The 25,420-nt window shown below is 48.0% G+C and overlaps 1 protein-coding gene across 1 annotated transcript; it reads right to left on the bottom strand.

Moving 5' to 3' along the window:
* Positions 1 to 1,324: 1,324 nt before the first annotated feature.
* On the bottom strand, positions 1,325 to 2,905 carry LOC120680692 (agmatine coumaroyltransferase-2-like). Its single transcript, XM_039962201.1, has one exon. The coding sequence runs from the start codon at positions 2,730 to 2,732 to the stop codon at positions 1,416 to 1,418; it is 1,317 nt and encodes a 438-aa protein (XP_039818135.1). The 5' UTR covers positions 2,733 to 2,905; the 3' UTR covers positions 1,325 to 1,415.
* Between the last annotated feature and the right edge of the window lie 22,515 nt (positions 2,906 to 25,420).

The following is a 25,420-nucleotide window of genomic DNA, read 5'->3' as shown; positions in this document are numbered from 1 at the left end:
AGTTCAACCGGTCATGAACCTTTTCTCCTCAGCTTCCGCGATATTGCACCGGTGCATTGCTCCGGTGGGGCACCGGTGTAACCGGTCCTGAACCATCTGTTCTCAATTGCTTGACATCGTCTCTGAGTGATGGTATGGTGCTTGCACAGAAGCCTCAATCTTGACATCACCGGTTCATCCGGTGCCACTTGACTTTCTCCACGTGGCCTGGCACTGCATGGCCCATTGCACCGGTGATAGGGCACCGGTGTATCCGAAGTCTACCGATTAGACCGGTTCATGGTCACCGGTTCAACCGGTGCCACTGTTTCTCCAGAACTCGTCCAATTCAATGTTTCTTTGAGTTCTTTCTTCGTGTTTTGTTTTGCTTGGTCTTTTTCTTCATCCCTGGGATCTATGAATATTCACTTGACAAACTAATTAGTCCCATTGATTGCGTTGTTACTCAATCACCAAAATCACAAAACAATGGCCTAATGGGGTCATGTTTCTTACACTAACACTAGATCACCATCATCACCTTCAGTCAACTGGTGACATGAGAACTGAGAACTTGCAGATCCACGAGATATACAGCAAAGTGCTGGTAGTGCCTCCTATGTGTATAATGACTTAGTTCAATTCAGAGACGTAAACCTTTCAAAAAAAAATTCAGAGACGTAACTGTTACGACTTCTAGAATTTCAGCCCTATGTGAAAAAAAAAGTTCAAAGTTTTAATCTCAGATTTTATCAGTAATTCATTTAGGTAGTATTATTAGGAAAAATAAATTGTTACCAAATTGGTTAACCTTTTCCAAATTCGACAACCAATAACTTCAACATGAGGCCTGCCAAGCATGAACTGAGCAATAACTTCAACATGTAAATTTGCTTTGGGAAAACAAAAATCAAATGTCAAGAAGGAAACCAGAACATAGTTGACCACAGAGACTTGTACAAGGGCAGCCTTGCTCATGCCAGAGTTTCTTCCGTCCCTGTGAGCTTTTTCATGCCTTTTTTTTTAGAATAACTTCTTCTTGCCAGATGGAATGTGAACCCCATGCTGAATTGCTGACAGACCTAAACTCATACAGGCCCATTCGAATTTAATTATTTGATCCACTGGGCTAAGCTGGTTGAGGCGGCCCGGTTCGCTCCCGCTTCTCTCGCTCTCCCTTTCCCCAACCCAACTGCGGGTGCGTGTGCCGACCCGTTTGCAGTTAGTGAGGAGAATCTCGTAGGCTTTCTTTGAGCACATTGCTGTGTAACCAATGGAGCATTGACAAATCTGAATCGAGCAACAGGTTATCGAAATTTCATTTATTTATTTAGTCTCTGCCAAAATTATACAGCATCGGCAATTTGCCACCGAAAAAAAAAAGAAACAGCATTGGCAATCGAATGAACCAACCAATAGGACAAACAACAGGCAGCCTATTCCATGGCGTAGCAGCAGTTCTTGAAGGTGTCCATGTCGCGGCTGAAGAGCGGCACGTAGGCGTCCACGCTGCCGTCCCCGACGAAGGATGGCAGCAGGATGAGCAGGCCCTCCACCGGCAGGTAGCTGGGCATGAAGAAGAAGGGCCGGCCGCCGCCGAAGTCGAGGTCGTAGAACGGGATCCGCAGCCAGCTGTCGACCTCGATGTCGGGGCTCAGCACCATCTCGGCCGCGTCGGCCGCCGCCACCAGCCGCTCCTTGTCCACCGCCGCGGAGCTGGCGAAGTCGATGAACGACTTGAAGTAGCCGTCGTTGATCCGGGCCACCTCCCGGTTGATGAGCCCCACCGCGTGCTGCAGGGGCTTCGCCACCAGCTCGCCGGCCCTGGCGGTGGGCCGCGCCCACAGCACCACGTTGCCGGTGTAGCCGTCGGGGACCTGCGGGCTCATCCGCGCGCGCCCGTCCACGGCGATGCACACGCTGGTGGACTGGCCCTCGTCCAGCCCGCGCGCCGTCGTCATGCACCGCCACAGGTGCGCCACCACGCACTGCAGCGTGCTGTACGGCCGCGGCATGCCCGCCGACGCCCGGGACTTGAGCCTGGAGATGAACTCCCGGCTGAAGTGGACCTTCTGGACCACGACCTCCTCCTCCTCCTCCGCGTCGCCGGCGTGGCTCTCCACCGCGTGCTTCTCGTAGGGCTTGAACTCGACGCCGCGGTGTTCGAACTCCACCAGCGGCGGGTCGCGGGGCCTGAAGAAGGACTCGCGGTCGTGGACGGGGACCGGGTCCAGGGCCGCGCCGCGGGTGGCCTGGCTCCACGCGATGAAGAAGTTGCCGGTGGCGCGGCCGTCGGCGACGATGTGCTGCGTGGTGAACCCCACGACGAGGGAGCCGCACGCGAAGCGGGTGACCTGGATGAGCATGAGCTCGACGGCGTCGTCGCCGCTGGGGTGCAGGGCGAGCACCGCGGGCGTGGGCTCGAGCGGCATGACGCTGTCAAGCGCGACGTCGGCGGTGGCCTCGACGAACCGCGCGCCCTCGTCGTTGAGCAGGATGGCGCGGTTCCCCTGGGCGTCCACGCCGAGCCGCCCCGCCCACTCGCGGTACTCGACCAGCACCCGGGCGAGCCCCGCCTCGAGCGCGGCGTTGTCCGGGGCCGGGGGCCGGAACGCGTAGATGACGGAGATGTACGTGTCGAAGTTGGCCTTGTCGAGCACCGTGAGCGGCACGACGCCCGGCGCGCCGGCCGGAGCCTCGCCGCCGGGGTAGGCCGGCTTGACGGCCTTGGTGGACTGCACGGTGATCTTCATGATCTCGATCGAGATCCTAGATTAAATACGTTGATGGATATGTAGCTAATTAAAACAACACTGTTGGCTGCACAGCCGCTAGCAGCTCAGGGATCTGCACGACGTCCTTGAACAGCTAGCCAGGTGTGCTGGACAGTGATCGATCAGCTGCGTGGAGAAGGAGAAGCGATGGAGGAGCGGCGCGGTGAATGAGGTAGCATCGGGTGCCAAGATATATATAGGGGACGACGCTTGCATGGGAGCGACCGAGAGGTAGTTGGTGAGGGAGGCAGAGGCCCGACGAGCCGCAATAATCGAACGGCGGCGATGCCTTTCTCTGAGGATCAGGAACAAGTTTTGTTCCGGTCAATTCAAACCGACGCGCGCTTACTGGGTAGCGCACGCGAGGAGGTTCGCGGCGGCGCTGGCCGTTTAATATTCAGCGAGTTGGTGAGGATACAGGATAGAAGAAAAAAAAACTGGCGCCCCGCTCTGATTCTGGATGGACAGGAAGCACGGCCGCCAAGTCCATAGCTGCCGCCGTGCACCATCCCTTTCTGCACATGTTCATTTGATGTGCGAGTAGGCAGTGATGCGGCGGCAGACTGCTGGGAATGCGAGCAGAGCTAATAAAAGCCGCCGACTGCCGGCTGCAAGGTGGGTATAGATGGCCATTTGGCCCGATACCCATGGGGCCCGAAGCCCGGCCCATATTAGCCCGACCCGAGCACGGCACGGCCCGAATATTATTGGGCTCGGGCCGGCACGGGCACGATAGCCGGGCCGTGCCTGGGCCTCACTGTCAGCCCATGGACGCGTCCAGGCACGGCCCGAAAAAGGGCGGCCCGATCGGCCCGATGGGTAGCACGATAGGCCCGTTTAAATACTATGTTATCCATTATCAAACTCTATTTAAACATTTTCGGGCCGCCGGGCTGCCGAGCCAAACGGGCCGGCCTGGCCCGATTAAATCAATTTCGGGCCGTGCCTGGGCCGGCACTTCAGCCCATGGGCAGGTACGGCACGGCCCGTTAATATTTTCGTGCTTAAGCGGGTCGTGCCTAAACAGGCCGTGCTTAGACGGGCCTGTGCCGGGCCGGGCCGGGCCGCCCGTTTGGCCACCTATAAAGGTGGGCGGGGTGGTGGTGGGCCCCAGAATTTTATTGCCCAGCAACAAGCGTCCACCAATAGAAGTTGCTCAAAATAGAAGTTGCTCAAATGTGTACTCGCCCACTGTCAGTCGCTGTCTGGCGAGTTGCTCGTTCCTACTTTTTCTTTCCACGTAGGATTCTACGCCGGCTCTCCATCTCCTACTATACTTGCTCTTACCCGGCACTAGGGGTGGTAATAGGCTATGGCGCTAGTGGCCTCTTCATAGCCTAACAAAATCTTTAAATTATTTAGTTCAAAATTATATAAGATTAGAGTCCGACCCTTTAAGAACTCGGCTCTTAAATTTTCTAATTTAAAATGTTTGACCCTTTGCCACCCCTACCCGGCACCGTCACTGACGAGGCGACGTCGAGAGGCGTTCTGCTTTCACTGAAACTTCGCCGGAACTGGTCATTCGCCGAGCAAAATCGTGAGCTGATGATGACTGATCGGGACTCGGGAATGGGTTGCGACGAGGAAAATGGACTCTGCAGGTTTACCCAAAGGGACGTCTTGGCAGTTAGTTACCGACCGGGTAATTCGGGAGAGTGGGTAGGTGACGGGGGAGTTCGAGAGCGACCCGGCCGTGCGTTGCATCCCGGAGTCGTGCACGACAGGTCCTGGGCACGCGTGTTTCGGCGAAACCACCCATGAACTGTTGGAAGAGCTAGCAGCCCGGCCAGTCCACACCAACCGATCGAACGCTTCCGATCAGTCAAACTACTAGCTAATCGCCGCATGATCTACCATTGCCCTCGCAACGAAGTCTCGCTTCATTTTCGAGCTAGCTAGCTAGCTAGTCAATTCAAGTGGCCGGACAGGAGCTAGTTGTAGTATTTATAATTCAAAAAATGCACGACTGTTTCATACTTTTCAACACATCCATTAGACTACTACTGTAGTATTTAAATATTTCTTAAACAAACTCAAGCACCCTCCTGCTAGAGTGCGTTATACTATTTGCACACGTTAAATTATTTTGGTCTATCTGTCTGGGCTCCCAAACCATATCTCAAGATTATCTACAAAATAAGTAGTGCTGCAGTGCTGCTACACCAGGTGGGGAAATGCAAATTTTGCTAGGTTTTCTTATCATCAGGCGCTAAACATTTTGTTTGACCACATTACTTCTCGATCATCTCCAGTCCCACAACTTGGCTTGACTCTATGTTATATGGAGCATATATACTGTCACATAAATAACATAGTTTAAGATTTATCTTAAAGTTAAACTGATTATATTTCACTTGGCCATAAGTAGCGAGAAATATAAATAAATAAAAATGAGAGTTCAAAAAAATATAAATAGTTTTGTAAAAAAAGCTGATGAAAAGGATTTTTACAATACATATGTTTTATCATTTGGATTAATGTATTTTTATCTAAAGTGATGGTCAAATCAGCATCTTGTAGACCTAATAATAAACCGCTTATGTTTGTTATCCTTGGGAGAAGTTGCTTCGACAAAATTAATTGGAGCATGTCTAATATAATTTTATTGAAAGCGATGGCCAAAAAAAAAAAGAAATTGATGGCCAAATAATATTTGCAATCTTATTCCGGCGGTCTGCTTGTCTACTTTCAGCTTATTCCAACTTATCCTATCTTGCATAACACAAACGAATCCGCCGAAGAGATCCCCTTGCTCCATGAGAAAATTGCAAAAATAAGATTCCAATCGTTGCGCTTCGCATATTTGCCATTGCAAACATCGTCATCGTAAAAATATGACTTCAAACATCAACCACTTAATTGTATTGTCATTTTGTGTATTTCCTCTCTTTTCTTTTTCCTTTTTGATGTATTTGGAGTGTGAAAAGACCCTTTTGCCCCTTTGTGATTTTGCTGCACCAAACGTCGATTGCCTCCGTTTGACTCTGGCTGCAGCACACGTCGATGAACACATCGCTTAGGGCCGGCAACATCTGTGTTCTCCCGAATCCCGATCGCGTGTTCATCGCCTCGCGAAACTAGGGCCGGCGCCATGGAACCCGACGTCCCAGTCCCAGCCCCGGCCTCCGGCGCCTCTTGCGCCGCGCTCCTGCCCGCCGGCCCTGGCTGGCGCCGGCACCCATAAGGCCACCTCGATGTCTGCCACCACGCCCGGCCGCGTCGTGGGGCGACCCTTGCCGTTGCTGCTGGCGTCGTCGACGTCGTTGTCCGCGGCGTGGCAGTGGAGTACTGAGGGTCCGATCAGCGCCGGCCTTGTCCGAGCCTCCGAGGCCGCCGGCTCGAGGGTTGGGAGGAGCCCACTCAGCCATCCTCCGCCAGGCTTCCTCCGGTAAGATTGATGTCTTTATTTTTTTATTTTTTTTAAACGAACTAGATAGGAGAACTGCCGATTATATTAAAAAGAAGAAACAACACCTAGAATGGGCACAACCAACAAAGAAAAAAAACACACCTGCCGGTTGGATTGGGACATTAACACGGCCACACAACTCACTCAAGCTCTGCTCTACAAGATTGATGTCTTTAGCACTTGCGTATGTCTTTAGTGCTAGCACTGATCAGCTGCCCAGTCTCGAGCCTCACATTGACAGAGCGATCAGGGCCTCACATTGCTAATATTGATATAGCTATTTCTTCAACCGTCGATACAGATGATGGCAATGGCGATTCTAGAGCTGCTGAGGGCGGTGGCGTGCCCGGCGCCAGCAGCGCCCAGGGCGGCTGCGTCCCCAGCTATAGTTCAAACGGAGGCAGTCGACGTGGTGCAGCAAAATCACATAGGTGCAAAAGGGTCTTGGCTCCATTCGGTGGTGTTTGAAATGGCAAAGCGGCAGTACAATCAAGTGGTTGATGTTTGGAGTTCTATTTTTATAATAAAAATATTTGAAATGGCAAATATATGAAGCGCAACGACTGGAGTCTTATTTTTGCAATTTTCTCTCTCTCCATTCGGTGGTGGCCTGGCCCTGGCCGCCGGTGGTTGCTCCATTCGGTGGTGGCCTGGCCCTGGCCGCCGGTGGTTGGTCATCGGCGGCGGCAAGCGAGCGAGGTGGGTGAACAACGAAACCCCCGCATGCGCGCGGCGCACTGAAACTGGGCGCTGCGGCCCCGGCGATCGCTGATTTGTCAGCCGGAGAATTCAGCGGAGTTGGTTGGGGGCTAGGGCTAGTAGTAGCGGCCTGCAGGATGACCTGGTCCAGGTTGAAGTTGACCCAGCAAGGAGCCAAGGATGATGCAGAGGGACAAGAAGAAACGTCACTTTTGCAGGAACGGTTGTGTTTAGTTCCCTCAACTCCTCCAAATTTTCCATCACATCGAAACATTAAATATAACAAATGATCCATGCATGAAGTACTAAATGTAGGTAAATAAAAAAATAATTGCATAGTTTTGATGTACATTGCGAGATGAATCTTTTAAGCCTAGTTAGTCTATGGTAGGACAATATTTACCACATACAAACAAAAAAGTGCTACAGTACTTTTCGCATTCTTTTTGCAACTAAACACAGCCAATGCAGGAAATCTTCGTTTGACCTCCAAAATTCTGACAGTGAGGCGTGAACTGATCGATTGAAAAAAAACACATACCGCTGAACCATTCGCCTCTCGGGTCGTAAATAAAAAGTCCGTGCGTGTGAACTGGTGACAGGATTACGATTACAGGAATATGTAGTTTGACCAATGCAAGCAACGAGTCCAGGCGAGTAGTACTTGTTTTACCTACTGCCTGCACTGCACCTACCGGGAGCTCTGCCTGACCGATGTTCTTCAGGAATCCGAATTTGGAAGCTGACAACTTGCCTGGGGGTTTGGCAGGCAAAGGCAAGGCGGATTCACTTGCCGCTACCCTTATTCGTGGTCAAAATGTTGACCAACTATTTGGACTCAGAAAGAATTAGTCTTGGAGGTCCGCATGCCAAGCTTGGGCCGATATGGCCGTATGGCTAAAGCTTGGGCCGATGCTGTAATGTGAGCCTAGAAGGCCACGCCTTGTGGTTTTTTCTTTTTTATATTTAAAAAAAATTAGAATTTCAAAAATATATGTCCGTTTTGGAAAATTTCAAAAATATACCCCGGTCGCCCTCCCATAGGGCGACAGGCCCAAAGTGTAAATTTTTTTTTCAAATTCGTAATGAGGTCCCTGGGAAAAAAAAAGGCCCTGTCGCCCCCCCAACGGGCGACAGGGGCCTGTCGCCCAGCTCACGGGCGACCGCCGCTGGGCCCAGCCCACGGCGCGACAGGGGGGTCTGTCGCCCCCCCCCCCCCCCCCCCCCCGCGGGCGACCGGGGTAACCCCCTATAAAAGCTCCAGCCCTCCCCTTCCCTCCTCATTTGAGCCCGAAAATTCCACAAAAAATCCAGAAAAAACGAGAGGAGTTAGGAGAAGGAAAGCGGCGAAGCCCTGTCGGATTCAGCACTTGTGATCTGCAGGTTAGTATATTTAGATTATATATTTTTTCATTTAAGTACTACGTATTTAAATATGAGTAATTTAAGTAGGGGTAAATAATTTAATTTAATTAGTGCTATAGTAGAACCATTTAAGTAGGAGTTCAATGATACTTTAGTTTGTAGTTACGTAGTAGTAAATTAGTTTAGAAAATTAGTTCTACGCATTTATTATTACAATTGCAGTACTATTAGAAACGTGTTTATAAATTAATTATGATTTAGAATAGAATTTGGCATATGCAGTATAGAATTTGAGTGTCATCACGTAGTTATGAATACTTATACGTTGTAGTTGAATTTCATACTTAGTTTTTACGGATTATTGAATAAGGTAGTGAAGTAAAGAGTATAACTCGATAAGTATTATGTGATATACAGATATGTCGAGCAAGATGCAGTTTCAAGTATTTTATGGTGAATATAATGTTATGTATGGGCCAAATGGAGTAGATCTTTCTGCCTTTAAGCGCACATCTAGCGGCATAGATAAACCTCTGGAAAGGAGTTTTGGTTCCATATGTAAGTGGCTGCAGCGTGGGTTCCATGTTGATCCGTTGACACATGTGATCACTGTCCAGTCTCTTGTTGATTGGGAGGTAGAAAGTGAATTATGGGAATTAATGATGATACATAGCACTGATGACTGGCAGAAGTACATGCAAGCAGCTCTAGAGCGTGGGTGGCCTCTGGCCATTCTTGTTCAAATTCAGGAGAAGACACAAAATGAAATCCAACATTGTGCAGATCAAGGAACTCCGAGTATTCAAAGAGAGACCAATTATGTTGAGCAAGATGAGTCAGAAGAGACAGAGAACCAAAACATGGGACCACGGGGCCTTGCTGATGAGGGAGAGAGGATACATAGCATTGTGGACGAGATGGAGGCAGAAGACCAAACCGCAATAGAGATGGAAGAATATGAGGACTCATCTGATGACGAGCAGTACTCATTGCCAAAAGAGTGGAAAGAGCATGGTTTTGGCAGTCATGTCGCAGAAGATGTACGAAATCAGGAGTGGGAGTACAGAGGGAACGAGGTAGTGCAAGGTGCAACATATCCAAACATTGAAGCCGTAAAAGATGCTGTGAGACTATGGGCAATCTCATTGAAATGAGAATTCAGAGTCGTAAAGTCTGGCAGTAAAGAATATGAGGTGAAGTGTGTGAATGCTGGATGTCCATGGCGAGTACATACATTCAAGGGAAAATGAAAGTCAAACTGGAAATGTTCCATTGTCACAGAGCACACTTGTTTGCTGTCAGAAGTTCTTCCCTCGCATCGCAATATATCATGCGACTTTGTTGCAAAGCAAATGTATGAGTTTATTATGGACAACCTAAATTATGAGCCAAAAATGATTGTTCGACACATTGAGCAGACTTACCAGTACACCATCAGTTATTTGAAGGCATGGCGGGCTAAACAAAGGGTGTTCGAGATGCAGTTCGGCACATACGAGGCATCATATGATTACCTACCTCGTATGTTATCCCAGGTTGCTGCTAGAAATCCTGGAAGCTTTTATGACACATACCTTGTACCAGCCGTGACTAGGGGACAAAGAATTATACAACGAGCCTTCTTTTGCATAGGTGCTTGTGTTAGAGCATTTCAGTTTTGTCTTCCGGTGATCTGCATTGATGGCACATTTTTGACTGGAAGGTATAAAGGTCAGATACTCACCGCAATCGGTGTAGATTGCAACAACCAAATTGTTCCGCTCGCATTTGCATTTGTTGAGAATGAGAACATAGACAGTTGGTATTAGTTTCTTGAACGAGTGAAGATTCATGTTGTTGCTGCACGTCCAGATGTGTGCCTTATTAGTGATAGGCATGCAGGTATCCTGCAATCAATACTGAAATTGCAACGTGGAACTGCGACAACGCCTCCATTATGGCCTGATGTCCAAAACAGGTGGTGCATTAGGTATATGGGTGCAAACTTCTATGAACACTTCAAGAACAAGGATCTTAAAAACCTGTTTAAGAGGTTGTGCACCCAAAATCAACAGAGAAAATTCAATGCATTATGGCAGATGCTTAATCAGTTGACTGCAGAGCTAGTGAAGGTAAGGGCATCAGGAGCAGGCACGAGTCAGGCTGCAGAGGCTAGGGATTCAATTGAGAAGCCATTTTCACACTGGATTCGAGATGCACCTAAGGAGAAATGGTCATTCCTTTATGATACCAACGGAATACGGTATGGTATTCAGACAACGAACCATGCAGAGTGTTTCAATATGGTTATGCGTTCTTGTCGTGCCTTTCCACTTGTGGGAATTGTTGGGTTCATCATGTATGGGTGCATGAAGTATTTCAGAGAGCGTTACACGACTGCAAGCATAAACATCAACAACCCCCAAATTCAGTTTTGCAAAAGAGTGACAATATATGCAAGAGAAGATTGAAAAGGCCAAACTGCACCGCGTCATATCCACAGGTACAATGGAGCATAGATTTGAGGTTCTATGCAAGGATAGAAGTGGTCGTGGTATCCGTAGAGATAGGGTGGTACAGGAGAGTTTGATTGCAGTTGATGGCAAAGCCTTCTGCTCCTGCATGAAGCCTAAGTTATTGCATATGCCATGCTCCCATCTCATTGCGGCATGTGCAGAGTCTGCGTTACAGCCAGGACTATTTGTTTCACCGTACTTTAGCAAGGAAGCAGCTGTATCCACATGGGGACATGAGGTATACGGGATTGGAATTGTGGGGCCTTTCACTCAGGATAATGAGAATAAGATGTTTATTCCTGATCCAGCCACTAAGAAAGGCAAAGGCCGCCGTCAGACACGTCGTATTCGGAATGGTATGGACGAGTCGGAAGCAAGCAAGGCACAAAAGCGTTGCAGCCAATGTGGAGCATTGAGTCACAACTATAAGAAGTGTCCTCAGAATGCACTTCACGATGCTGCTGACGTCGGTCCTTCCGGAAATCCCAGAGATGGATCACCTCCTACGTTCAGACGAGCATCGGCGAGAATTGCTCGTGGAAGGCATTCGGTGTCATGATCCACAATTTTATTTCATTATTTGTAATATGTAGTAATGAAACATGGCAGGTATGTAATGAAGTATTATTGTATTTATGTGTCCAGTTTGTATGAAATATATATTTACCTATGTGTTTTCATATATTTTTGAATGCAGGTATGGAGATGGACTCCTTGCTAGACCCAGTGATCGACTCGAGCCACAGGTCTTACTTTGCAGCTGTTGAGCACCGAGCCCTAGAGGTGCTACGTCCTCGTCCACCCGGCGAGTCGATCTCTATACACCACGATTGGTGTGACCGGTATGTAATGAAATATTATTGTTTATCACTTTTGTATTCGTCGGTATTCCTTTGTTTCGACATTTTTTGTTTTTTTGCAGGTTACGTGAGGCCGGCCTACTGGTTCTGAGCCGTCTTGTCGAGGTTGGGCCTATTCAGCTCGACCGATCCCTCCTGACGGCGCTCGTTGACAGATGGAGGCCGGAGACACACACGTTCCACCTCCCGTGTGGGGAGATGACTCCTACGCTGCAGGACGTGGCCTACCTCCTCGGCCTCCCTATCGTCGGGGAGGCTGTAGGTCCGCGTGTGGTGGCGGCCTCGTGGAAGGATGAGCTGGAGGCCCGTTTTGCCCTGGTTGACCGCGTGGACGAAGCAGGTCCGATCAACCCGCACCCGCGAGCATCAGGTCCTTCGAAGACCTGGTTCCTACAGTTTACAGTACGTATTCATTGCATATATAAATTTAATTGTTACAATTCACATGTTCCATTGCCAGTTGAAACCATTAATCTTAATTGTTTATGCAGCCTGCCTTGTTGGCAGCGGATGCCGACGAGTACAGTGTGACCAGATCGCTGGAGGCGTACCTACTTTGGTTGTTTGGTTACATCATGTTCAACAACACTCATGGCAACTCGGTCGATAGGATTCTCCTTCCGTATGCACGGGAGATTGCGGATGGGGACGAGGACATACCGCCCTACAGCTGGGGTGAGGCGGTATTTGCAGCCACTTACCGTGGACTTTGCGATGGGTGCATGAAGACACATGGGAACGCTATCCTGTCAGGGTGCCCACTACTGCTACAGTTTTGGTCGTACGAGAGGCTAGCCGTTGGTCGCCCCTTGGTCAGCCACGAGCCTTACCACGGGTGCATGTATGGTGACGAGGAGGACGAGAAGCCCACTATGGGAACTATCTGGATCTAGCGTCAGGTATGTTCGCAAACCTAATTTTGTTATTCATTGTTACATGATGTATTAGCGCACTTTCAATTTTACTTATTCGGAATGCAGAGGTCCTGGGCACATGCGCGGGTTAGACGCGCATATCCTGAGTTTGTTTCGGAGCTCGACATGCTGACGCCCGAGGACGTTGTCTGGGAGCCTTACAGCCCAGAGGCTGTGGCTACCCGTGCACCAGCAGGCCTGTCTTCGCACTGCTCCACGAATGCGAGCCTGTGGCTTACTTCCGCCGTCCTGGTTTATGACATCGCGGTTGAGGTATATTGCCCCTGGAGAGTCAGGAGACAGTTTGGGCAGCGCCAGGAGTTTCCGGTGCCCATCGCGTTGGAGCGTGTCAGTCGCCAGGACCACAGGTAATTATGAATGAACTTGGCTCATACATTCGTGTCGAATCTAACGATTCTTCGTGGTCCACTTTGTAGGTTGTCAAGGAGTGGCTTGCCGTGCTCTGATGATTGGCTCACCAAGATCCAGCCGTGGGTGGACCAATGGGAACAGGGAAACGAGCACTTGGTCCATCCAACAGGACCACACGCAGATAGCCCTTTTAGGGCTTACCTCACCTGGTACTTACCCCGGACTCGGGCTCGTCTGGTTTTTGGTGACACTCACCCGCAGCCACACCAGGCGAGGCCTCAGGATGGCTATGCCCGGCACCACATGGAGGCACTAGCTGGCGCGGTGAGTCTCTTGATCATATTTGCATATATATATATATATATATATATATATATATATATATATATATATATATATATATATATATATATAATCATATTCATAAGATAATTCATGTGTTTCTAACTGTACCTTTACTGAATTGATGCAGCTTCGTCTTTGCAACATGATGGAGACGGACTGCTCGACTTACTTGACGAGGGTACGTGCCGGATCCCCAATGACCCAGTTTGAGCAGACAGAGGCATGGTCGAGGCAGCGTGATCAGTTGCGTCAGGTAGCGCACAACTTCGGAACTCGTGTGCAGTACGAAGACAGCCACGGGTCGTCTCAGGCCTCGTCGTCGTTCCCGTGTCCGTCGACCGTGCACGGGCCGACGTCGCAGTTCTTCCCAAGTGCAGGTAACGTACATAACTCTTTAAAATTACATCAAGTGTTCCTACATATTTACTAATATCACATACAGGATACGATCCAGCTACTGCGTTCGGCCATACTGGAATGTTTAGAGGGACAGCACCAGTTGGCGGACCGTATCCAGGGATGGTACCGGGGCCACAGATACCGGCCTACACAGGTTAGTTTATGTTTCGTATTTCGGTTTCTACATGTCATGACAAAATATACGAGCGTACGCTAACATCCACATTTTTGCGTAGGATTCTACCCCGATGCGGGCGCCGGACCTTCTTCTTCCTCCTTTCGACCAGATAACGAGACCTTAACCTTAGACGACTTCGACAGCTTGTCTCCAGAAGAGCCTGCCGCGCAAGGTGACCCCGATGTCTTGGGGTATTCACTGCTAGGAGGAGCACCACTTGGGATCTCTCAGCAGCAGACACCGCAGCCCCTTGCGCGTCCTGAGCGACAGGTGAGCTCTCCGGATGTTCTCACCTACTCCGAGGGCCATGTCCGTGCCCAGCAGAGGGCTAAGAGGGTCCGACGCCCTAGGGGGTGGTTAGATATATCTGATATTTATTTGTAATGAGATAGTTGTGGACCTCTTATTTGTATCCGATGTTTATGATTGTGCTAATTTACTTGTCATTTGTTTCTATAGATACTATTGATGTGAACTTGTTATGTTTGGGGGTTCCATAATGCTCGTTAAATAAGGGAAGTTCTTGCGATTTTTTTCTGTGATTTAATGAAGGACAAGTTAGGTGCGGTAGGAGTTAGCGGCCGAGATCCCGCCGACGATGAGGACGACTACACGTTCGAATAGCTCAAAATAGGAACTATAGTGTATCTAGCTGCGAGTACGAGATCACAAGTTGCCACTGCTCAGCACGGCGATCACGGAATTCCCAAATATCGCATTCTTTGCCCAGACATATGTGACCCAATAGCAGTGCACTTCCACAATTTCAAAAAGATGTGAAAACACGGCAACCACTCCAGTTTTTTTTCATAATGGCGGCTAGGGCTGGCTTTTTTTCTGAATTTTTAGGCTCAAATCACAAAGGGAATGGTGGCATACGGCGGGGGGGGGGGGGGGGGGGGGGAGGGCCTGTCGCCCCCCCAACGGGCGACAGGCCCCTATCGCCCCAGGGCTGGGCGACAGGGTCTTTTTTTTCCAGGGACCTCATTGCGAATTTGATAAAAAATTACACTTTGGGCCTATCGCCCTATGGGAGGGCGACCGGGGTATATTTTTGAAATTTTCCAAAACGGACATATATTTTTAAAATTCTAATTTTTTTAAATATAAAAAAGAAAAAACCGCCCACGCCTTTGTGCTTCGGCCCTATATAAGTTTGTCACGAACTCTCTTTCTCCCTAGAAAAAAGATAGCAGTGTTACAGGGACTGAAGCTCACAGCACATATCAGCATGGTTTAACGGTGCTTGCTGAGATACATGAGCCGCCTAGCCTGAACCAGCTAGGCCAGTGATGCTCCACGTACGAACAATGGCGAGCGGGCTCGATGACCTCTTTTTTTTATCTATAAGAACCTCTACTTACGATGTGCTAGCACTAAAGACCACCAAATTCCACGAACCCATGCAGATTTTATTCGGATCAGGATAGTCAGTGTGTGCGTGGGAGAGAAGATAGAACAAGAGCAGCCTGCGGCCTGCAGCGCTATGGGTGAAAGAAAAAAAAAGGATGTCGCTTGTGACCGGGAACAGTGTCGCTAGCTGACCGCCGGCTGCGGCTGGGCCGCCCGCACCGCACCGCACCGCCAACGCCAAGCACGCCGGGGGTCACGAGAAAAACGACCCGAAAAGCGGCACCACCACGGCTGGCAGAGCCCAGAAGTCCCCAAGCATGATGGCCCTGAGCCCAGGCGCGGATGGAGGGATGGATGGAGCCTTTCCCCCGCCGTACGCAGGCGCGCGCGTGCTCCTCGGCCGCCGCGCCCGGATCCGACCAATGGACGGATCGATCATTCCATCTCCCTTTGGCTCTCGCGGTCTCGCCGCGGCCGCGCGGACTACGGGCCATGTTTAGTTGGAGGGTGGAAAAATTTTGATGAGAGAAATCATGCTTTGACTACTAATTAGGGGTATTAAATAAAGTCTAATTACAAAATTACCTCCACAAATGTGGTACTGTAGCAGTTGCTCTAGCTAACGAGGTCTTTGACCGCATGATTAGAGAATGATTGAGCGTGGTTACTGTAGCATCACTGTAGCCAATCATGATGAAACTTGGGTCATTAGATTCGTCTCGAAAAGTTACACCCATTCCTAAAAAGGTTTTGCAAATAAACTTCGTTTAGTACTTCATGCATGCATTCGTCTTTTTGTGCAAAAAATTTCGTGGAATCATCCAAACATGGCCACGAGGGCTGGCACTGGCAGCGCTCGCAATGCATGGCAATGGCGTCGCCGTCGCATGTGGCGACCAGGGTTTACCTTTTCGTTTTTTTTGCGAATCCCGTCGTTTGCCGGAAACGAAATTTCGGCCGAAATTTCGCCGAATTTCGCTAATTCCGAACGGAAAGAGAATTCAAATTCAAAAAACGAAATTTCGGTGAATTCCGACCGAAATTTCGGTGATTTCGACCAAAATTTCGGTGATTTCGACCGGAAAATGATGTCCGTTGTGATTTTCGTACTGTTCCCGAGGTCAAATGAAAAACTTTTGAATACCAACTTTGTTCAGTTTTTCGAGATCTACAACTTTTGTTTCAGGAACTTTTTCATTTGAGCAATGGTTTGAAAGTTATTTAATTATTTCAAAAACTACCAATTAAAAGTCTTGTCATTTCATGTGACAACTTTCATTTTCTCTCTTAGGCCTCAACTGGACTTTTATTATTCTTGTTATGGCGGATATTCCTATAAATTTTTAGGGACATTAGTTGATCCAATTGAAAGTTGTTTTAAATCCAGGACAAACATGATTTGAATTGGTTATAAATTCATGTGACAGTGTTTGAATTTTTTGTTTGATTCAATTTGTATAGAGAATTGTTAAAGCATTCTGAAAGGTGTGTTTTCCGGCAGTTTTCCAACGAAAAGTTTTTCCCTGCTCTATAGATGGTGACAATTCTCTTGTGGCCTAAGATTTTGGTCACATGCATGCTGTGGATGCAAGAATTTGACCTTCTCTTCTTATCCTCGGGACTGGAATGGTGTTGGAGGAAATTCACTGGAATCAAGGTTACAGTCACCGACCTACTATTGCAATGCAAAGCTTTCTTCCACGAAGTGGGGGCAGATCAAAGGCCACAACTGACTTAATCTGCAGTTGCCAATGGAGAAGAATTGCCAATGGAATTTAACACGTATCAGCAATGGCCACAACTTCAAAAAAAAACTCCCAAGTCTCCACAGTTACCGGCTACAAAGCTAGAAGAAGAGCCAGATCGAGGGCCTGGTTAAGAATAATAGACTACAGCAGATAGAGGGCTTTAGCTGCCATCTCATTCGATCTCACCGCTACATACAAAAGAAAAGAGCTGCTAGATGATAATATAAAAGCAGATGCAAAAGGCAAAAGCGAAGCAAGATTGACGACGAGCCTAATTGGACAGCACGAGGAAACCAGATCTACTAGTCTACTGATGAGAGTATAGTCCACCCGGGCCGGCCGATGGATCATCATCCTAGTTGTAGGTATGCATATGAAATTGAATAGGTACCTCACCAATATCATGATAAACCAAAGTCTAGTTGAAGTCGATGGGAGAAAACAAATTTTTGCACATGAAATGACGAGTCATTCAAATTACGGTTTCAAATGTTAATTTTAGCCTAGCAAATGATCTTAGATTTGAGTGTGTTCTAGTCCTATTTGCTTAGAAAAACACCTAGTTTTTTATCATATTTTTTACATATTTTTTTACAAATTTTTTTGAATTTTTGAATTTTGAAACGAAATTTACCGAAATTTACCGAAATTCCACTTCCCGGTAACTACCGAAAACGAAAAAAATACCGAAATTTCGCCGAAATTTCACCGAAATTTTGAACCCTGCATACATGATTAGTTGAGAATTCTCCTCCATGCACTCGTCACACCGAAATGACAGTGGACCGTTGATCTTATAGACTATTAACTCTTAGGATGTAATATTTTTAATATTTATTTGTATTTAAAATCCGAAAATTAAGGATTAGATCTAATTTGCACACATGATTAGTTGAGAATTCTCCTCCATGCACTCGTCACATAGCTGTAGGAGATTGGGTGTAACGTTTTTTTTTTGCCATGACGTGACATTTGGCAACAAGATTTCGTTTTTTTTTTTTTGCCATATGATGTGCCGGCCATTAAATTGAGACATATTTTTTTGTCCCCTCCATGACATGCACGTTACACACCCATCACTCGTCTCATACTGCTAGCAAATTGGGTGTAACGTTTTTTTTTTGCCATGACATGACATTTGCCAACCAGATTTTTATTTACCCATTAAATTGAGACAAGAAACATTTTTTTGTCCCCTCCAAGCGTGTCACATACCCATAGCAGATTGCATGCAACATTTTTGCCATCTCGCCACGTGACATGTGCCAATCATATCTTATGAAATTGGATTTGCTAGAAAAAAGAGTGACATGGCGTGTGATTTAAATATCTAGTAGATCTATACTAGATATGAGATGCGTGTGTTGAAATATTTTTCGTAACTTGACATATTTTTTTCTTTTAAAAAGGGTTACATATACGAAGGAATCAGTCTATCTGATTTTCTCCAAGCCTTTAGCAAAATAGATCTAATTAAATATGACACGTTTGTACACTTTTTTTCTATTCTAATGTGACAACAACTAAATGTAACATGCGTGTAGTAGATTGAAATTGAATCATCTCCGAGTAAAAAGGGCCTCAGCAGTCAGCGCGATTCCCCCTGCGTGCATGGCCGCATGCATGCTAACTGAAACAGCATGTAAAATCTTTTTGCATTTAATTAATTGGCTTTTTTCTTCTGAAATTTAAAGGCATTGTAAAACCTATTATTCGAGGCGGTCACCATTAAGATGACCGCCTCGGTTAATAGATCAAGCCCAAATGAGCCCAATTGCTGAGAAAGAGTACATAAAGAAGCAAAACACTAATTCTCCATCCCCTCCCTCTACCAGCAACACCTCTCCCTCCCCTCCTGAGCGGCACTCTCCTCTCACTCTCCAGCCCCCAATGCCCACCGCCGCGGCGCGCCCGCCTTCGGCCCACAACTCCAGCCCTCGGCCTTTGACGCCCCCCCTCCCATCGCCCCCTGACGCCGGCTCCCAGTCCTCCATGGCAGCGGGCGGACGTGGCGGGCGGCGGCGGCCATGGCAGGCAGACGCGATGGGCGGCGACGGGTGGACATGGTGGGCGGCGGCGGGATGGGCTTAGGGGGGCCTTATTATTATTATTATTATTATTATTATTATTATTATTATTATTATTATTATTATTATTATTATTATTACTTGATTAATTGAGGGATGCAGCAAATCATCTCGGAAATAGATCAAAACCATCTCGGAAATAGATCATTTACCCTGACCTTGCATCCGACCCGGTTACCAAAACTCCTCGGTTAAATGTTTAACCTCAGACGGGTAAAACCATTAACGACGGGTAAAACCAAATAGGGTTCACAACAAGTTTAACCCCAGATGCCAAAGGATGCTAGCCCAGTTGGTTAGTCACTCTGGCGGCACCCCTCAGGTCCTAAGTTCGACTCCCCGTGGGAGCGAATTTCAGGCTGAGGGTAAAAAATTCCCCTCGCTGTCCCCGTGTGCCAAAGCACTGGTTGTGAGACGGCCCAGGTCGGCCTGAGGACACTTACATGGCCCAGGCACAGTTCCCAGGGGTTACGTCTTCCAGTGTCAGGCGCGGGGGCCAGGGTTTGGGGATTTTCTCGGTCGGGGAAGCCCGGGCTTCTTCTTAAGTTAATACTGGTGGGGCGGTCTTTCCCCACCCGGCCGAGTTTTTTTATTATTCGATCATGGGTTAACTAAGTTCAAAAGATTCATCTCGCAAATTACAGACAAACTATGTAATTAGTTATTTTGTTTAGTTACATTTAATACTTTATGCATGCGTTCAAAGATTCGATGTCATGGTGAATCTTGTAAAGTTTTGAAATTTTAGATGCAACTAAACAAGGGCCAAAGTTGCTATCGTGGCATGCCCTCTTTTTGACGACGGGTATGGACGGATGGAATGGAACAAGACATACGCGAAAAGCCGGGTTGGTGTGGTTCAAGCTCTCCCCATCGATCACGCACGCGCTGCCACTGTACCGTACGTGCCAGATGAGAGTCATTCACCCCACGGAAACGCATGCATGCCAATGCCATGCATCACGACATGACCAGCGTGCGCCAGTCCTACGTCCACTAGTGCCCCGTCCACACTGCACACACCGCCGGTGCTCAGAAATTTTAAATCTCACCATGTGATTCTCCTAAGAGCAAGCAAAAAAGAAAGATTTTTAGGTGCTCAAAGAAAATAGATGAAACCTGCTAGTTATACTAGTTTAGCAACAAGTAAAAACATCAGCAATATAGTTTTTTAAAAAAACATTCGCAATGTGGTTTGAATAGCACGCGCAGCCTAGGACACTGCACGCCGGCACAGGACTTGTACATGCGGCGCACTGTTTGGGTCTTGGGCGGCGTCCGAGGCGTGGAAAAAAAAGAGAAAGGGCCCCCTTTGGACAAAGGATTACATGGGAGCCTGCCTGCTCCGGCTCTGCTCTGCTTTTGATTCCCCTTGCCCGTGACGTCATGTGACACGTCCTGTCCCCCGTCGTGGCCTCGTGGGTCGCCTCGCCACGACATTCCCGGGATTCTGCCCCCCGCCGCGCCCTCCAACCGGGCCCACTCACCCTGCTTCCCTCGTCGTCGCATCCCGTCCCGTCTGTTTCGTCTCACCTCCGCTCGCTGCCGCCGTGCCCGACGTGGTGCAGCGGCGCCGGGAACTGCCATCTCTGGTGCCTGCCTGCCCGGCCGGCCGGGCAGCGGCGGCCACGGCCAAATGAGAGAGTGTTTTAGATTATTTTGCATTTTGTATATTTGTATTTTTGGAAAGAAATTTTTAATATTTGAAGTATTAAATATAGACTAATTATAGATCTCGGTTGTAAACTACGAGACGAATTTAATGAGCCTAATTAATTCATCATCAGAGCATGTTTACTACTGTATTACTGTAGCAATTTAGTGTCTAATCACGTCATAATTAGGCTCATTAGATTCGTCTCGCGATTTACAGTCCATTTGTGTAATGTGATTTATTTTTTGACTATATTTAATACATCATGCAAGTGATTTACAAAAAATTTTACATTTTGCATTTTGAAATCTAAACAAATCCTGAGCTCCGGCAAGCAGAGAGAGCACCTGAGAAACCGTCAGCACCCAGCTCTGACCGGACCGGCCGTGCTGCTCGTTTCCTTCCTCGGCGCCCTCCCAAAAGGCGCAGGCCACCGCGCTGGCACCATTCGCGGCGGCGGCCGAGGATGCTTGGCGCCACTCGCGCGGGTGCGGACGCCGAGGGGTCCAACTTCACTGACGTGAAGAAGCGAAGGCACGAAGATGAACAGTGATCTGAGTCTGGATGAATAGTGATCTCTACCGTAAATCACTGTAGCTGGCACTGTTCACGGAACGTTGTTCAAAAAGGGACTGTTTTGTACTGTAGCAGGGTACTGTAGCAATCAATCCTGTCCATCCATCTCAAATCGGCCGGCCCACAGAGACTCAAAAGTCAGGGAATCCCGATTGGACGCCGAGCTCGAGCGGTAGCAGGCCTGCCTCGTGGCCGGAAGCGTTCGCGGCAGTCGAGCCGGGGCGCTGCGCTGCGTCCGGCCGGGCCTCCGGCGTGCTGTCAAATTGCCTGGAAAACCTGTCCGTACGGACAGAGCTTGGACGCGGGCGCGGTCTGGCGCGTCGCGGGCGCGGTGACGCGCAACGCGACGGGCGCCGCGTCACCGCGGCGCGGCGCGGGGTGGCGGTGGCGCTACGCGTCGCGCGCCCGTGCGCGGATGGGAGGACACGACAGGAGTGTACTCGTCGGACCGAAACAAGAGCAGAGCTGTGACTGGGAACTCGAGCTTCCTGCCCGAGACAAGGCGCCGAGGCGGCCGGCGGCGACGACGGACCCGTCAGGCAGCGGCGTCGTGTCTGCCTCTGTTTTTCTTTTGTCGTGCCTGTGCTCGGATTGTTGAAGACAAGGTTTGAGACGGCTTGCAGTACTTGAACTACTACACTACAAGGTTTGAGACGGCTTGCAGCAAATACAGGAGCGGGCAAGATTCCAAACACCAAGTTTTGGAATGGCTCGTCAGGAAAAGCTGGCACAAGTATGGCCGGCTACAAAGAGCACACAAAGAAATCCTCCATTTCCATGGAGGGCGAGTCCAGCAACCGTTGAAGGAGACCACCAGTTTTCACGGGTGGTAGTTTGAGATCGAAGCCGGCGCCATGGTTGGTCGGTCGTCGGCCTGCAATGGAAGCAGGCTACCACATCCATAGGGCCAAACCAGAGGAATATTGATGATTGCAGCGATCGATTGCGTCCTCTCCTCTTTTTAGGTGGAAGTGTGCGCTAGATTGGCGGTCTTGCTACTAGCCTTGTCAACTCTTTTTTCTTTCACACGCATAAAGGCGAAAAAGGCACGGCATCGTTGAAAATGCACTTGATAGCCACACTACACTGGTGACGCATGCCAAGACACCGGGGGGCCGTACAGGGTGCGTTCTCAAGTCAAAAAGATATCGACCAAGGAGCTCTTATCTGCTGTTCATTTCTTTAACTGACGAAATTGGAAGGCAGCAGGCAAAGCTGCATTTCAATGGTGAACTGAAATTCAGGCCTTGCAAATGTTAGAATTAGCCAGGCTTAAACATTAGAGGCTAATAACCCAAGATCTTAACATAACCTAGTTCATGACAAATCAATCTAATGCGGAATAAATTGGTAAACATTATACCAGCGTTAGCAGTTGCAGCAGCCATTTACGCCTGATCCGTAGAGGAAGTAGGCGTTCTTGTCGGTGTAGAAAACGCAGCGGCGAATCGGCGTCCTCCGGGCGCCAAACGGGAGTGCTTGGCCTTCCAAACCCCTCCAGTGCCTTCAGCGATCAGACTAGCGGTGGCTAGGGTTTTAGAATGACTTGAATGGGTGTTTAAGGTGCTAACCACGACCTTATATTTATAGGCACTGTGGGGCTGGGGGCCAGCCTCTGGAAACGGGCCTAATGGGCCTGCTGATCACAGCCCATTAGGGTTTTATCATCAGGTTTCCTTAATCATGTTTAGATGGTTTAAACATTTCCTTAATAGTGAAGATCACAATATCTTAACTGAAATATTTATTTCCAACATTCTCCCACTTGATCGAACGGTTAAGGCTAATGTTCGTATCATACTAATGTTCACCCTTAGTAGTAACAGAAAGTACCGGATCAATGCGTCGTCAGTAGCTTGATGCACTACTGGGACCCCATTACCCACAGTCTCACTGAAACACCTCGGTAGAACGCTTATTCGTTAGTTGGGAGTCATAATGGCCCTAAACCAGGACCTAAAGACTATCCACCAAACCCATATTAGTAACGTGCTGCTTAAACACGTTTGGTGGTAAGCCTTTAGTGAGCGGATCCGCTAACATAGAATTAGTTCTTATGTGCTCAATCTTAATGGTTCGATCCTGGCATCTTTCTTTCACAACACGATATTTAAGGTCAATGTGTTTGGAAGCACCACTTGACTTGTTGTTACTCGAAAAGAATACTGCAGACTGATTATCGCAGTATAACGTTATAGGTTCCGTAATGCTGTCAATTACCTTGAGGCCCGGAATAAAATTCTTAAGCCAAACAGCCTGTCCAGTTGCTTCATAGCATGCCACAAACTCAGCTTGCATCGTCGACGCTGCAACTAAACTTTGCTTAGAGCTTTTCCATGATATAGCTCCACCAGCTAACGTGTAGATATATCCTGATGTAGATTTCCTACTATCCACACATCCAGCAAAGTCAGCATCAGTATAACCCACAACTTCAAGGTTATCTGATCTTCTGTATGTGAGCATGAAGTCTTTAGTGCCTTGGCAGTAACGTAATGCCTTCTTGACACCAACCCAGTGGACCTTTCCGGGATTTTTCTGATATCTTCCAAACATTCCGGTAGCAAATGCCAAGTCAGGACGCGTACAGACTTGTGCATACATCAGGCTTCCGACAGCTGAAGCATAAGGTATGTCCTTCATTTCATCTGATTCCAATTGGTTCTTAGGACATTGGGCTTCACTAAACTTATCGCCCTTCGCTAATGGAACAGGTGTGGCCTTACTCTTATCCATATTAAATCTCTTAAGCATTTTCTCAATATATGCCTTTTGAGACAATCCTAGTACTCCTTTGGTCCTATCTCGGTGTATCTCAATGCCCAGAACATAAGAGGCTTCACCAAGATCTTTCATATCAAAATTGGATGAAAGAAATCCCTTTGTTTCATGCAGCATACGCTTATCGCTGCTCGCTAATAGGATATCATCCACATAAAGCACTAGAATTATAAATTTACCACCCTTTATCTTAGTGTAGATACAATTATCCACGTCATTCTCCTTAAATCCGAATTTCTTAATCACTTGATCGAATTTAAGGTTCCACTGTCTTGACGCTTGCTTAAGCCCGTAAATGGATTTCTTAAGTCTGCATCCTAAATGTTCCTTGCCCTTCACAACAAAACCTTCCGGTTGTGCCATGAAGATGGTCTCATCCAAGTCACCATTAAGGAACGCAGTTTTGACATCCATCTGATGTAGCTCTAAGTCATAATGAGCCACTAGCGCCATAACGATTCTGAATGAATCTTTCTTAGACACAGGGGAGAAAGTTTCATTATAATCAACCCCTTCCTTTTGTGTAAAACCTTTGGCTACAAGCCTTGCTTTGAATCATTCGACATTCCCTTTAGAATCACGTTTAGTCTTGTAGACCCATTTACAGCCTACTGGTTTGACTCCATTAGGAATATCTACCAGATCCCAAACATCATTGGAACTCATGGACTTAAGCTCTTCTTCCATGGCCTCAACCCATTTGGCAGAGTTCTCACATGATACTGCCTCTCTAAATGAGTTAGGATCATCAGCTTTCCCAATATCATACATGTCTTCACTTAAGTATGTTTCACAATCAGGGAAAACTGTCTGTTTCCTAGCCCGCTGTGATCTTCTTAATGGTTCAACAGGCTGAGGTGCTGGTTGAGGTGCAGTCTGAGGCACCTCGACAGGGTTTTCAACTTCAGCATTAGGCGCTATTTGCTCAGCTTGTTGTTCGCTCGCAGGCTCAGGAGCTACTTCAACAGGCGGAGCAGCGCTAATACTCTAAACAGGAGACGTAATCTGAACAGATGGTGTACTCTGAACGGAAGGAACGAACAGCGGCACTAACTGAGGTGTTACTGTTTCTTGAATCACCGGGATGGGAAGCTCAGCCCGTATTTCTTCAAGATTTATTTCCCTCCTCGGAAAGCTCCCACTGATTCCTGCATCCTCTAGGAATACAGCCTGCCTGGTCTCAACGAACTTAGTGAAACGATCAGGACAGTAGAATCGGTATCCCTTAGACTTATCAGGGTATCCGATGAAATAGCAGCTCACCATCTTATCATCTAATTTCTTTTGCTGTGGATTAAATAACTTAGCTTCGGCTGGACAGCCCACACACGCAAATAATTAAGCGATGGTTTCTTCCCAAACCACAACTCATAAGGTGTTTTTGGCACGGATTTGGAAGGAACACGATTAAGTATGTGCGCAGCTGTTT

The sequence above is a fragment of the Panicum virgatum genome, chromosome 7N, assembly GCF_016808335.1.
Source record: "Panicum virgatum strain AP13 chromosome 7N, P.virgatum_v5, whole genome shotgun sequence".
Taxonomy (NCBI): Eukaryota; Viridiplantae; Streptophyta; class Magnoliopsida; order Poales; family Poaceae; genus Panicum; species Panicum virgatum.
This window is presented reverse-complemented; position numbering and strand designations above follow the sequence as displayed.